Below are 15,706 nucleotides of genomic sequence, written 5' to 3' on the forward strand. Positions count from 1 at the left end.
GAAATTCTTTTTTTCTCTCTTCTCTCCCCTCTCTCATCTCTGTTGCTCCACATCCTTCCATCTCCCCCTGGAGGGGGAGTAGAGCGCAGTCTCGGAAGTACCCCCGGCCTGCGAGGGGCAATGGGGGGTATGTGAAGAGTGGGGTGGGGCCAAGAGGCGTGGGAACAGAGGGAGGCCAGTGGGGGGATTTGGAAATGAGCGACACCTGCTCCACTCACCGGTCTCACTTCCCACAGAGGACGTCGGAAGGATACAAAAGAGGTGCGATGACAGTGAAGGACGAGAGAGGACCAGGTCTGGATTTTAGTTTGTATTTGGTCTTGTTTGCGTTGTTTTGTCTTTATTTTGTCATTAAAGTTTTATTTGAATGTCCGCCGGTTCCCGCCTCCTTCTTCCTATGATTATGAAGTTTGTATAGTGTTACAGGCATGTTATGAGATTTTATGTGTAGTTAATAGATTACACTATTAGGCTACTTTACCCATCATCCATTATAGATCAACTAACATAATCTATAATATTTGATAGTTGAGATATTGCATGATATAGAATCTTTTAGGGTTCTGTCACTTCAGTCTAGTGTAATTCATGGTTTTGTGATGGAGCCCTGACACTCCTGCCGTGTTGTTTTCATGTGAGCGTGCTGTGCACTCTCGTCTGCATGAGCTGTTTCATTGTCTCATGTTGGAGCATGGTGTTTCGGATCCCAGCACTCATGTTTCATTGAGTTTCGGTTTCGTGTCAGGGTTTGGACACTTACGCTCCATGTTCTGTCTTGCTGTGGAGCATGCAGTGTTAAGATCACTTGGGACGTACACTCTTCTGTCCACATGTGGTGTGTTCTATGTGTGTTCACGTGGTTTGTGATCGGCCGCTTGCTTTCATGTTATGTTTTGTCTCATGCTGTGTAGCACACATCTTTTTTTTCCATGGTCGTTGTGCTTTCATTTCATGTTTTCTGTGAATACGCAGCTTATGAGTTCTCATCAGCTGCGTGTTTTGGTCTTGTCATGCGCATGGCTGGTGATTGTTTTGCTGGCCATGTGCTTGTGTTTTTGTTTTCTGTGAGCGCATGGCTTTCTTGTTTTTTTTCTGTGTGCCATGTGCTCTCATCTCGATTGTCTAATCCCTCCCCTCTTGTTACCTGATTATCAGTTAATTAGCTGATACTGTCTACTGTTCCCTGTTACTCCAAGTCGGTCAAGTCAAGTTGCTTGTCAAGTCAACTGTCTTGTTAGTTTTTTATCTTGTTTTGTTTGCTAGTTTTCTTGTTGTTCTAGTTCCCTTTCAAGGGAACTTCAAAACTTCGTCTTCTAGGGGGCGCTATGGGGAACACCTTATCGTGACCCGTGTCTGAAGCATACATTGAAAAAACACCAACTTGTTGGCCGGCTACAGCCTCTGACGTCACTACCGGCGCGACTATAAACAGGCACCAGGAGAACACGTCATTCTCTTCTACCTCACTGACTGTTCTGTTAGAAGTGTGCATCTGAAAGAACTGGTAAGAGCGATATTTCTCTGTTTATCATGGTGACTACTAACAAGCGTTTAGACAATGTGTGAAAGAAGCTGAGGCTGAGCCTTCTCAATTCTCCTGCCCTGCGTATGTAGAGCTGTTGGAGGTTTTGGATGGCGCCACAGCAAAGTTGGACTTGCCATGAAAGTGCGCTAATAAGGTGACGCTGTGAGGCAAAAAAAAAAAAACCTAGATGAGCATTATCTTTCTGAACATAGCCCTCCAGCTCAGGTGAGCCTTCCATTTCTGCATGACCTCCATACAGATATCAAAAAAGAAATGAAAGAAGCAATTTTCTTCTCGCATCCATCTTTTTTTCTGATCAGGTAGCCGAGCTGTGCCGCACCACGGATCTCTCCGTGCTACCAAGCAGGCCGCCTCTGCCATGGGCAGGACTTGCTGGCCATGGTGGCATCAGAGAGACATCTGTGGATGAACCTGGCAGACATCGGGAAGAAGGAAAAGGCTTTCTTCTCGATACTCAGGTTTTGCCTTCTGAACATTTTGGTATTTCTGTTGAGATGGTGATCGAGAGGTTCAGGAAGACGAAGGCATGCTCTGCTGCTTATAGATCCTTCGTTCCGCGAATGTCCAGGTCTGAGCCCGAACAACATAGGGGTCCTGGTCTGTGTCGATCTGAGAATCAAAGACGGCAACAGACAGCTAGTGTTGTGACCCGCGTTCCTCCCCGACCTGCGGGCAGGGGTTAGAGGAATCGTGGCTCACAAGGAGGAAAGCAGAATCTAAGGAATGTGATTCAGATGAAGCAGCTTTCTCGTCTTAATCAAAGTGATACCGAGGTATCTACTCTTTCCCTTTTAGGATTTTTAACTTCTGCTTTTATCCACTCCTTCCTAATTCCCCTCTATCTACCAACTCTCCACCTGATCGAGGTTAGGTGGAAACCTCTCGCATAACAGTCTCCTATGCTAGACCTAAAATGTTTTTGGCTGGTTCTATGTTCATAGCAACCACCTTACTGATGGTCCAGACTAAAAGGGGGCGCCCCTTGAGTGGGGCTCCTGCACAGGAGGGTGCGTGAGTATGTAACCCTCTCTGTACATACTTGTGTATTAAATTGCTGGTGGTTATGTGTCTACTAATAAACTGTGAGTTTACAGGTGTCTTCGGGAGCCTTCCTTGATCATCAGCCCTGGCACAGCACTGCAGGGAATTTCATGGATGTCTGGCCAGGTCACCCTTAGGGGTCTCCAGGCTGCTTAGTGGTGCTGTCGTATCTAGCGGGAAGTGGAGGTGGCAGTTACAGAAGTCTTTTTGTATATACTGCCTCAGGTGATGCTCCCCTCGCCCGAGGTTTGTAAAATTTGAGCTTGCCTCTCCCTTGCAATTCAGTGCCTCTGCGATGCTTAGGAACCTTAAGGGACACACGCTAAGCTTTGTGTACTTTCTCAAAACCACATGGTGGTCAGTGTGCCGGGAACACTTTGTGCACTTTTAAAATCCATGTAACCCTTACCTGTACGGTAAGGGTTACGTGCTCTGCCTCGTTCCCTTTCTTGAGATGATTAGACCTTGGTTCCTTGGGCTCCACTCAGCCAGTGTGTATTTGTTTATACACTTAAAGCATCGCTTCCCTCAACATGAGGGGCTATTTGGGTGATTCTCGTGGTAGTTTAGCATCACTCCCCTTTTTCCAAGAAGGGTTGCCTATGAGCCCACTACTCTGAGCTCGGTGTTCTCCTCTCATTTGAGACTGAGTTCTCAGTTTTTTTCCACAGAGCGCTCCAGTATTGTTTCCATAGATCGAGTTGATGACTCTCAAACATACTGTTTTGAGATGCGTCATTCCATCTATGAGCTGCTCTATCAGAGTGCCATGAGAGCATCCCAGAACATCCCAGGGGCATCTCCCATGGAAATGGTAGAGTTGGTTCTTCGCCATGATTCTGGCCTGCACTCACCTCAGCATGGTGGTGTGGGTATACTGTTCCCCATAGCGCCCCCTGGAGGACGCAGTACGATGTTCAACTTTTAAGGGAACGTCTCAGGTTACCAATGTAACCATGGTTCCCTGAGTAGGAAACTAGACACTGCGTCCTCTAGCTTCCTGCCAAGCTTCAGACGAAAAGCTTCTGACAAAGAAGTGAATGACGTGTTCTCCCAGTGCCTGTTTATAGTCATGCTGGTTGTGACGTCAAAGGCTGTAGCCCGCCAACAAGTTGGTGTTTTTTCAATGTATGCTTCAGACACGGGTCACGACGAGATGTTCCCCATAGGTCTTATTCCATACTCAGGGAACCATGGTTACATTTTTAACCTGAGACGTTTATGCCCTATCACAGGTCTTTTGTTTTCCAAAACCAGCAGGTTTTGTTTTCCTCAGACCCTACTCCTGGTTCAGAGACTGCAGCAGTGCCTCCAGAATGGTCGTTCTTTTGGAATTTATGCTCAAAGTCTTCTTGAGGCATTTCAGAAACATGGATTTCATGAGTCATCCTTTATATCTTTTTTCCCAGCTGGACTGGATTATCCTATCAATTGGGAGGAGCTGGGTGATCTGAATTCCTGGATTTAGGGAAAATTGTTGATTTATGCATGTCACCTCAAGGAGATGGAATTTCTACTAGATGAGCAGGGCCTTCTCCATAGCAGGCACACTTTTCTGTCTTTGTCTCTTCAGCCTATCTGCAGCGACCGCTCTGCCCACCCTCCCTCTTCAAGCCAGAGTCCAGATCTTCTGAAGCCAACGGTAAAGCAGAGGATGAAAAGGAAGAGGGCCGCCCGGACCACTGTACTCAATGGTGAGTTGGTGGAGCCACTTCCAGCCATTCCTAGGTCTAACAAATATGCTGTAGCAAGTCTGAAAACTTTTCTAGAAGCAGTGTTTTTTTCGGACATGCCCGCTAATGTTGAAACTGCAGCACTCCATGAGGTGGTGGAGTGCTTTGCAGCATCTATCAAGGTGGACAGCTCCCCACTACCTCATTCTCAGAAGCAGGGGAAGAGGAGTGTTCACTCCGCTACTACCACTCTGGCTCTAGAACCCTATCTAGAGTCCACACCAGCCCCAGAGCCCAGTCCTGAGTCCACCCCAGTCTGTATACCTGTGTGGATCTGCCCTGGCTCCTTGCTCTTCCGTCTCCGCCCAGGCTCATTGCCCTGTCTCGTCATTCCAAATGTCACTGGACAGGATGGGAAAGATCCTAATCCGTGTGAACCCAGAAACCCTTTTTTTTCAACTCCGACTGTCACTACCATGAAAGACTTTGTTTTTGCTTCATGTTTATCCTGTCTACCTGGGTCACTTTCAAGACCATTTCTGCCCATAAGTCAGTTTCTGCATCTCCAGGGCCTACCTCAAAGTTAAATATTGTCCATGAATCTCCAGAGCTCCCTCCAGTCCTGAAAGAGTCTGTTCCAGAACTCACTGGTCCATAAGCCTCAAGTCTTTGCTGCAAGTTGGGATCCTCATGAGCCTGTTCCACTCTGTCTTTTGCCTTGGCCATTGTTATGCCCCATGGCTCGAAAAGGACATAACAAAAATGTGCAAGAAAGTGTGAATAACAAATATTAACAAAATAAAATTAAAAATAAAGAAACGGTCTAGCATGAAGCAGTCCGGAATCAGTGGTGTAAAGTTAAGTAAATGCATGAGAGAGTAATGGTATATAGTAATGTTGGATGCATCATATAAAACAAAAACAAAAACCAAATGAAACCAAGTACAAAATGCAGCCAGCCCCTGGCCAGTTGTCATACTGCTTTTTAAAAGGCAAGACAGGAAACCAACAGCAGGTGTCCTCGATGAACCCATCAGAGCGTAATAAGATGGAAGGCGGAACAGCACCACAATTCAACCCAGGGCGCACACAACACATGGGTCGTCACAGTCAGTAAACCCAGAGCCCCTCTGGTCTGTTCCTCCAGCTCCATCCTGGTTTCTTATCCACCTGAGCCTCCCTGGCTCATCCCTCCCATCCCTCCATGGTCGTCCACACCAGACCCTGCAGAGTGTTCGGCTGTTGCCCTGGCTTGGCTCCCCTCCCTCCCCTCTTTGTCCCTGTGTTTTGATTTTTCCTGTCTTGTGTTGCCTGTTGTATGTCGGTCTTGTGTTGTCATGTCATGTTCCTGTCTTGTTTTTGGTGTTCCTCGTTAGGGACACCAGGTGGCATCGCTTTTTGTGGTGGGGTAGTGTCAGGGTTCTGTCACTTTGGTCTAGTGTAATTCATGGACAGAGCCCTGACATTCCTGTCATGTTGTTTTCATGTGAGCGCGCTGCTTCGAGAGTGCTTGAGTTGTGCACTCTCGTCTGCATGACTTGTTTAATTTTTTCATGTTGGAGCGTGGTGTTCAGATTCTGGCACTCATGTTTTGTTGAGTTTCGGTTTCGTATCGGGGTTTGGACACTTGCCCTCCATGTCTTGCTGTGCTTGGGCCATAAGCTTTTCTGTCCGCATATGCTGTGTTCTATTTAGCACGTGGTTTGTGATCCGCAGCGTGCTTTCATGTTATTGTTTTGTCTTGGGCTATGTAGCACACAGCTTGTGTTTTCACAGGCTGTGTGCTTTCATGTTATGTTTTGTGTGAATACGCAGCTTATGAGATCTCATCAGTTGTGTGTTTAGGTCTTGTATTAAACATGGCTGGTGGTTTGTTTTGCTTGCCATGTGCTTGTGCTTTTGTTTTGTGTGAGCATATGCCTTTATTGTTTTTTTTCTCATGTGCCATGCACTCTTGCATCGATTGTCTAACCCCTCCCCTCTTATTAACTCATTATCAGTTAATTATACCTAACTGTCCTTCCTCATTTCCTGCCTGGTTTGGTTCCCTGTTTATTCTCTCTCTGTGACCTGTGCAGTGCTGGTTCGTTTTGTGTTCCTGGTTACTCCAAGTCGGTCAAGTTGCTGGTCAACCTTTACCAAAAAGTAGTATACTTTTATAAAGTTCTAGTAGTATACTATTAAGTGTGCTGTTTCAATACTCCTGGGACTAAATTGGCTCAGTTTCTAGTATATAAAAGTATACTTTTAAGTATAACAATATAAAGTGCTATAACAGTAGCAAACTTTGAGTACTCAAATAGTTTACCAACTGATACTTTCCAATCAGGAATTAGCTTATATATAAATATAAACTGATTAGAAAATGCCGCAAATCATTATGATTTCTACTATTATAAAATGCTTTATAAAAACTTACACAAACCATTCAGAAGTGTGCTTGACCTTGAAGTCTATAATGTCATGTAAGTCTACTAAGTAATGTAAGTCTATGCTATATTAAAAGTTTGTACTCATTAACGTGTCTTCAGAAAGTCAAATGTTTTGACAAAACATTCAGGCATCTCTAGAGGAAATGCTTGTTCACACAGTTAGAAATATGTTTAAAGGGGGGGTGAAATGCTCGTTTTCACTCAATATCCTGTTAATCTTGAGTACCTATAGAGTAGTACTGCATCCTTCATAACTCCAAAAAGTCTTTAGTTTTATTATATTCATAAGAGAAAGATAGTCTGTACCGATTTTTCCCGGAAAAACACGAGCGGCTGGAGGCGTGACGTGTGGGCGGAGCTAAAGAATCACGAGCGTGAGAAGGCTTTTGTGTTGAGAGCGTCTGGAAGCTGTGACAGCTGTGAAGACTGAAACTGAACGAGAGCAGCAGCAGTAACGACTCGCTCCGAGCGGGGCCCGGGTCTCCGGGAGGGGAGGGGGACTCACTAACAAGGAGGCAGAGATATTTGAAGCAGTTTTACTCACCGCCTGTGGTTCCAACACACAATCGTGACCCTTTTTCGTTGGGATTGCATCATCCTTAAGAAATAAACGATACGCAAATCCGTCGTCAAACTGGGCTTTGTTTGTAAAACAAGCATTTTAGAAATGCAGGGAACAAACACAAACACTTGCTCCGATCAAACATTGATGCTCTGTAAAAATAAACTCCATCCACGGGTCCCTTAATGCTGTTTCTCTTTTGGTAATCTGTGCAGGGTTGTCTTGCCCTGGCAACCAAAAACACACTCCTTTTGTGACATTTCGCGACGCTCTCGCTCTGATCAGTGATTGTCTGCGCACAGCCTCTCTCTGCTCTGCTATACGGGAGCACGCGCTATTCCAGCAGAAGTGCCCTCAGGACCCATATAAGGAAATTCCGCTCCATCTAACGTCACACAGAGCCATACTCGAACAAAACTTTCAGAAACTTGTGACAAACCGGAAGGAGTATTTTTGGAACAGAAATACTCCTTCAAACGTACAACTTAATTTTTGAAACTTTTTCCATGTTTAGCATGGGAATCCAACTCTTTAACAGTGTAAAAAACTCAGTATGCATGAAATAGCATTTCACCCCCCTTTAATTTCTTGTTACATTGTTTCTATAAAATTATTAAAAATATTAACGCCATAGATGAGAACTATTTGCCAAATATGTATTTGTAGCTGTTATTATAGATTATGGATTTATCATGAGTTCAAGTCAGTGGTTGCATATAAAATGTAGAAACTTTATCCAGCAAGCACAGACACAAAAGAGACTCAGCAAATTTAAAGCAATGCCTTTGATCTTGTATTTGCATACAGTACTCCAAATCTTCTCCAATCTTTGTACACAGTTCAAGTCAGTCAAATTTTACTATGCCAGAGGTGGTATTTTTTAAGTACATGTATTGGCACTCTTTGGCCTCTACTGTTTTTGGCTGTAAAAAAAGACACCTTGCTGTACCTCAACACAGTTAACTAGATCTGATGTATCACGAAACTCTTTTTCATGTGTATTAAGTCTCCCTGCTGTAATAAAAGAGGATGAACAGAAGGAAGCACGTTCTGCATTTTCATTGGTTTTCTGTGGCTTGCCTGAAAAAAACAATTACAGTAAGAGTTTCAAGTCAAGTCACTTTTATTGTGCCTTGATGAGTGAAATTCTTGGGAGCGTGCTCCAGAAATTGCAGAAACAATTAACATATAACCATAAAGACTTCAACAGGTGAAAATGTGCAATATGCACATACATATAGTTAGCACTACACATTATACACTATACACAGAATGTACACGTTGAACATTATGTAAACATATTGTAAGGTCCAGGCACTCGGCCCAAGGAAGGTATCCGGTGCTGGATGAAGGTTTCCTGCGTGTTCTGTCTTTCAGCGTGTAGAGTTGATGAAGTAAGATGAATCTAAAAGTAAAATATGCATACCTGACCTTAGAAAATACATAGTATAAAGTGAAGAGACACACAACACACTACGGGCTTTCTGGCTACAGAAATCGCCCTGATCCTTTTGCTGCAATCCTTTAAATACCTCAGACCAAGACAAACATCCCCCGAGATGAAGACAGAAACTAACAATTGGAATTTGCATCAACTCAGGTCCCAAGCCTGGTTGGTTTTAAAACTCAATGGGAATAAAGGGTCATTTACAAGGAGGACCCTAGGAAAGGGCACTCCCATCACAGTAATCTGCTCCTCGCACAAATCTTTCTGTCAGCACGGCTGCAGAAAAGCCACTGAGCTTCTCAACACCCTGCTATACCCAAGTTGACAGTTTTTAAACTTGTTTTTTGTTTTAAATCAATGCCAAACAAGGAGAAATGATCACTACTATGATTCAGAAAGCCATAGCGATATGTTATGTTTTTATCCTTCTAATTTTGTCCCTGCGCTGCTGTTGGACAACAAACTTACAGCAACATAAACAAAGTAAACAGCATGTTATTACCTTCGATCAACACAGCCAGTTTGTTATCCACTCCATGATACTGAAAGATGGCAAAGCGACTTCCCCGATAAAACGATGTCCCAAAGTAGTAATCCAGCGTGCTCTATTCCGTCGGTCGCGGCAAACGTGCTCCCAATGCTTCCAACTATCTAAGTGCGTGATAAAATATCCACTCATAAACAACGCAACCTTTTGCTGTTACAAACAACAAATCACGCAAAAGTTTTATGGGAGCCGCACGCAAAACCGAAAGGGTTACTCGGGGGACATTTAAATATTAGAAGTGTTGCTTCAAAGACTGATCAACTCGAAAAACTACTCAAATCTGGATTTCCTTTGTTTGTCGGAATCATGGCTGACAGCCTCATCACCTGACACAGCATACTTAGTACCAGGGTATAATATCTTTAGAAAAGATCGAAATACTGGCAGTCTAATGAAGCAGAGGGATCATGCACTAAAAACTGCAATTAAGTCAGGGTTAGCCCACCATAGGAGAACATTTCAACAATTACGTAATAAAGTTGTAAAAGAACTGAGAAAGGCAAAAGCAAAGTTTTTTATTGATATTATAAATGATTCTAAAGAGAACAGTAAGCAAACTTGGGAAAACATCAATAGAGCCTTAAAGAAGACCAAAAACAGAGATAAAGAGTTTGAAATGCAAGTACATGGAAATTTAATTAAAGATAAAGATCAAATATCTTCTGTTTAATAATTATTTTATAAATTCAGTTCAAGATTTGGCACAAGGCTTTGGTCTAAGAAAGAAAGGTTATTTCACCATCAAATGATAATCTTCCACTGTTTAGCATTTCTGAAGTGCCAGAATCTTCCATATTTAAAATCTTAGGTAAGTTTAAGAACTCTAAGGCTAAAGATGTTTTTACTTGTGACTGTGCATTTTTGAAGAAGTATAAAAGTATCCTTTGTACTCCAATTATTCATCTGGTAAATTTATCCATTAAACAAAAAATTTTTCCCAATGCTTGGAAATCAGCTGTTATAACCCCTATTTTTAAGGCTGGAGATGTGACTAATTTAACCAATTATAGACCTATTAGTATCCTCCCTGCTGTTTCCAAAGTAATGGAGAGGATAGTCTGTGACCAGTTGCTAGACTATCTAAATCAAGGACATTTTCCACTGCACTCCATGCAGTTTGGATTCAGGAAACACAATGCCACAGAAACAGCTACTTGTTATCTTATTGAGCAAATAAAATCCAGCCTTGACAATGGAGGGGTTGTTGGGGCTGTTTTCCTCGATCTTAAGAAGGCGTTTGATACAGTGAATTATAATGTTCTGTTATCTAAACTGTCAAAGATTAATTTCTCTCCATCTGACATGGATGGAGTCTTATTTAGATTCTAGAAAGCAGTGCACCAGGATTAATGACAGATGTTCCCCCTTTGCTAACTGCACTACTGAGGTCCCTGCACTAATGGGGATCCATTTTAGGACCAATTTTATTTAGTTTATATATTAATGACCTGCCATTGATTTGCCCAGAAGTTCACATCCAGTTGTACGCTGATGATACAGTTATCTACACCCATGCGAAAACTAGAGAACAAGCTGCAGCAAAACTTACTGCAGTGTTGACCAAAGTATCAGACTGGTTAACTCTGAATTGTCTTACTCTTAATGTAAGCAAAACAGTGGGTATGTATTTCTCTATTAAGAGGAATGTTACACAACATCAACCCGATATCTGTATTATGGGAGAGGTGATACATATTGTTGATCATTTCAAGTATCTGGGTATAATTATTGATTCTAATTTAAGTTTTAAAAAACACATAAAAAAGATTTCCAATTGTGTCAGAGATAATTTGGCTAATTTTAGACATATAAGACACCAGTTACCAATAGCCGCAGCTAAACTGTTTTTGCATTCAATGATTTTTTTTTTTCACAATTATCTTACTGTTCTACAAGCTGGTCCCAGGTGGGACGGACCACATTAAAACCTTTATGTACCCTTTACAAACAAGCTGTAAAAGTTCTCGACAAAAAACCAAGAAACTATCACCATTGCACCATCATAAAAAAATACAATTTATTAACCTTTGATAGTTTTCTCTGTTTTGCAGACATGTGCCTGATGTATAAATTGATCCATGATCTTGCACCACCCCCACTCAAGCAATGTGTGTCATTTTTCAGAGAAAATGTAAGGGTCACTAGGGCTTCTGTAAGAGGTGACTGTTATACTCAGTTTAGAAAGACAAAATTTGGACAATCAGCTTTTTCTTTTTCTGTAGTAGAAAGGCGGAACTTAATTCCACCTTATATTAGAGATTGTGAAAGCTTTCACAGTTTTAAAATATCCTTAAAAACTTGGCTGAAGGCGAATCAATTATGTGATCATTAATCCATGGAATGTGTAACTATATCTGTGTTTTGGTTTATATGCGAGTACTGTTTGTTACATTTTGTTTGTTTTTATGTGTTTTGATAGAATTGTCTATATTGTCTGTATTGCTGCTTTTTTTTTCTCTCTCTCTCTTTTTCTTTTTCTTTTATTATTATTGTTTTTTTTTATCTTCCTTGGGACCACAGATGTAAATTAGCTTTACAGCTAACTCTGGTACAGGGCTTGAACTGGGCACGGTCCCTGTCAAATAAACTAATAAAATAAAATAAATAAATAAATCAAGATATCTCTTGACTCTTCGGATCTGTATTATCTTCTAATCTACTATTGTAAGATTGAGACCATTGTACCAGTTGCACTGAGACATTTCCAATGGTACTAGACATGAGTGTTAATTCACTTGCATTGACATTTTCATGTAATCATTTTGAGCAGACTGAGTAGAAGGAAGTGAAAGTGAAAGTGAAAGTGAAGTGACATTCAGCCAAGTATGGTGACCCATACTCAGAATTTGTGCTCTGCATTTAAAGCCCATCTTTCAAGTTGAAGATCATTGTGAATGAACGTGTAGATAAATAGTGTAGGAACTGGACTTGCATGAAGAAATTAATCATAAATTGGCATTAAAACAGTTTTTAAAAAGAAATTGTGATTAAAATTACTTCCGTTGTGAAAAACGCTCTGATCGGAAGTGACGCAACGGCCGGTAAACATCGTCTCTTCGTAATGGAGTCAGACAGTGAAGAGGTTGCAGTTGGCATAAATGTCAACTCTTACGATGGGCCATTGCCGTATAATTACGAGCCGCCTAGGCGAGAGAGTGGTCAGGGAGAGTTAAGGGGAAGGGTAAATGGACAGAGGAGAGAGATAGAGTTGTGGTATGAGGAGAATCAGTTGAGAATTGGGCAGGTGTCTTGGTGAGTGACCACAGGCTAATTGTGGCTAACGTTGTCTCCATGTTTATCACATTGCAGTATCTTTAATAAATCATATTTAGCAATATTGCTGTCGACTTTGTTGTTTTTCAAGCACCCATGTAGATTGTCACCATCTATGCCAGCAACATGTGTCTTAAAATAATTAATTTAGATCCCAGATTTTAAATGAATGTTGTAGGATGTAGGCGGTCAGCTAGTCTGGATAGGGATAGAAATTCTGTGCATTTCCACACAACATAGTTTATCGTGACATTTTGTAGAAATTGCTAACCGATGTTTAATCAGTAACTGCTTTTAGATCTAGATGTCCGCATGTTCTGTTTCTGCAGATGTCAAGCGTTTGGGCCGTATATCTGAACAACATAACCGGACAGCTGGAATTCCGAACTTAGTCGGCTGTTATACTACTCACCTCTTAGTATTTCCGACGGACATAATGTAAATGAGCTCACATGTACTGTGGAGTACCTGTATGAAAGCAGTTAGTCTTCCGGCTAGGACGGGAATATGCTGTTCATATAAATACAGTCATTGTAACAAGGATCTTGCATCTTGATCATGCATCTAATTGACAGCCTATACTGTACAGGGGGTGTGTCTTTTTACAGTTCATATTTACCCAAGTTTTAGGAAGTAAGTAGTCTACATGTCATTTCTTACAAGGTATTACACCAACCACTAAAGCTACAAGGAGGGAAGGAGAGTGAGTTTATCTTAGCACATTTGTTTAACAGGTGCTTGTGTGGTAGATGTGAGGCTATGCCATCAGCAGTGGAGAGTGTGTGCTGTAGGGAGGTCGACGCCTATTGGTCCTTTGTCCAAAACCTTGATCCCCCCAGAAGACATTACCTGCCTCACACTCCATCCAGGGTTTGAAGCATCCTGTCTGAATCTTTTTGTGCTGCAGATAGCATACATGAACTTCAGACAAGAGCATGGCCCTCTTCAAGCCAGCAGACCAGAGTAGGTTTTGAGCAAAAATTATTTTACTGCAATTCAAAATAGCTTTTCTACACCAAAATAGTAAATCCTGTTAAGCAGGTTGTTAAACTGAGTGGTTTCCATATACTTACTATAAAAACAACTTTGGGGTTGTGTAGTACAGTAGAATATCAGCTTATCATTACTATTGAAATGTAGGGCTGCCAAGAGAAGTCTGTACAAGGTAAGTAGTTAGAACATTAGGTCTCCAAAGCTAACCCAATGCAGTGAAATGCAACATAAATATATGACATTAATGTTTTCAGTTCAAATGGGTCTAAGACAATGACTCATCTTTGCAATTATTTTTTTGCAAACAATATGTAATGCTGTTATCAATCTATAACATTTTGGTCTGCTATACAAGACTGCATTAGTTTTTAGCCATATTCATTCTGTCATCATTTCCTGAAATTGAGAAAAAAAGAAAAAAAAAACTAATTTTATTAGTATCGATACTTTTAAGTGATAACTCATTCCTCCAGGCCTGCATGATGGTAGGGATAGAGTAATAGCGCTGATGGCAGAAAAAAGTGCCAGGACTTATGCACTGCAGTCCAAACAGCTTCAGCATCCTGATTGTCTGAGAAGCCATGCAACCTGAGAAGTGGATGGCACCGCTGAGTAAAAGGTTGCAGGCAGGCATGTTTCGATGCACCTTCTCTTGGTTTTGCCAGTAACGCTCATAACCACAAGTTCCGCAGGCCTGAAAGATACAAGATTCAATACTCAAGCAGCTTTAAGATGAACCAGTAAAAAACCTGTATAGTTAAGACACAAATTATTAATATACATACTGTACATTCACAGACTATAATTCAGCTCCTCATAGACAGTTGACAAATAAGACATTACCTGCTTGACTTTTATGAAAGTTCCTTCCGGGTGCATTATGTGTCCCTGGGTTTCCCCGCAGCATGCAGAGCAAACCGTGAACAAGGACAGCAACCACCTCTGGCAAACAATGAACTTGTCAACAGCACTGAAAACAAGAAAAGGAAAACACACATTAATTCTGACTATGACATTTTTTGATACACAATCAGAAACAGTTTCCATTAATAAAAAGGTTTTTACTTTGGGTCAGTGAGAGATTCCAGCTCTTCTGGTTCCTCCTCAGAGGACTCGCTCAACATCTCCTCCCCTGGACTCCATGACATATCACCAGAATGATTGATGATATCAGAAAATTACCATTCATCATCACTTTGTTCAGGACTGGCCAGTGGAGTCCCCACATCCACCATCTGAGGCTTTTCCTGAACACCTTAGATGAAAGAGATTCATCTTACTAATTGTTCACCATTGTACATTCATTGGTAACAACACATGCACTATCTAATGCAACCCAGTAAAAAATGTATTTTTCTAACATTATGGAGTTCTTAATTTTTTTATGTTTACTGTCTGAAAAGTGGAAATGACAAAATAGTAACCATGGAGATCATGAAAATTTTTGACATGATCCTTATTTGTGATTGTATATGGCATGTATGGTGAATGCTAGATATAAGCTAACTACCTAATGAACGATGTAAACATCTTATGTTGCACTGTGATCCACGATGGACCACTTCTGGCTCAGGGTCCACTGTAGAGATGTCTCCATCTCCATCATCTTCAGGATCTGAAGTGGCAGTTGCACCCGCCCCGTCTTTGCTGGCAGCACTCTCTCCCAAAATCTGAAAACAGACCGAAATCACAACTTTGAACTTAAAAAAAAAATGTAGTCCTTTCATGAAAATCCTCCATTCATGTATTATTTAAAAGACTGCTAATCTTTTTAAAATCTTTTCAAAGTAGTCCCGAGCTGCATTCTCTCGCATGTGCCTTGTTGATACCAGCTTCGATTAGTCAAAGAAAACCAAGAATTACTTGGATGCGTTTTGGAGACGGTGAAAAGTGTGCGCGCGCTCTGCTCATTCTTTCAGTTAAACATGCGCCCTGTCACAAGGGCAGCAGTTCATCTACATTACTCACTGAACAAATAAGACTTTGGCAGGGGAAAAAATCTATTTGGCGGGCGCTAAAACAAGTTAAATGCAGGAAAATTCATGCGTGAATTTAACCGAGTAGTAATATGCGAATGCAACCACATAAATTTTTTATTAAAAAAATACAATTTTCTGGAACCTGGTCTTAATAGCTCAATAAAATAAGTGTCAGGAGGCTCATGTGCCGCCTCACGGGGTGTAACAAGAGTA

At 41.6% G+C, this 15,706-nt stretch overlaps 1 protein-coding gene across 1 annotated transcript; it reads right to left on the reverse strand.

Annotated features, from left to right (window-relative positions):
• Positions 1 to 2,056: 2,056 nt before the first annotated feature.
• LOC127953072 (uncharacterized) lies at positions 2,057 to 15,460 on the reverse strand. Its single transcript, XM_052551964.1, has 7 exons — positions 15,025 to 15,460; positions 14,580 to 14,769; positions 14,358 to 14,484; positions 13,962 to 14,208; positions 13,649 to 13,677; positions 4,777 to 5,001; positions 2,057 to 2,155 (listed from the first exon to the last, which is right to left on the reverse strand). The coding sequence occupies exons 2-7, from the start codon at positions 14,660 to 14,662 to the stop codon at positions 2,057 to 2,059; spliced, it is 810 nt and encodes a 269-aa protein (XP_052407924.1). The 5' UTR covers positions 14,663 to 14,769; positions 15,025 to 15,460.
• Positions 15,461 to 15,706: the final 246 nt, after the last annotated feature.

The sequence above is a fragment of the Carassius gibelio genome, chromosome B3, assembly GCF_023724105.1.
Source record: "Carassius gibelio isolate Cgi1373 ecotype wild population from Czech Republic chromosome B3, carGib1.2-hapl.c, whole genome shotgun sequence".
In the NCBI taxonomy this organism is placed as follows: domain Eukaryota; kingdom Metazoa; phylum Chordata; class Actinopteri; order Cypriniformes; family Cyprinidae; genus Carassius; species Carassius gibelio.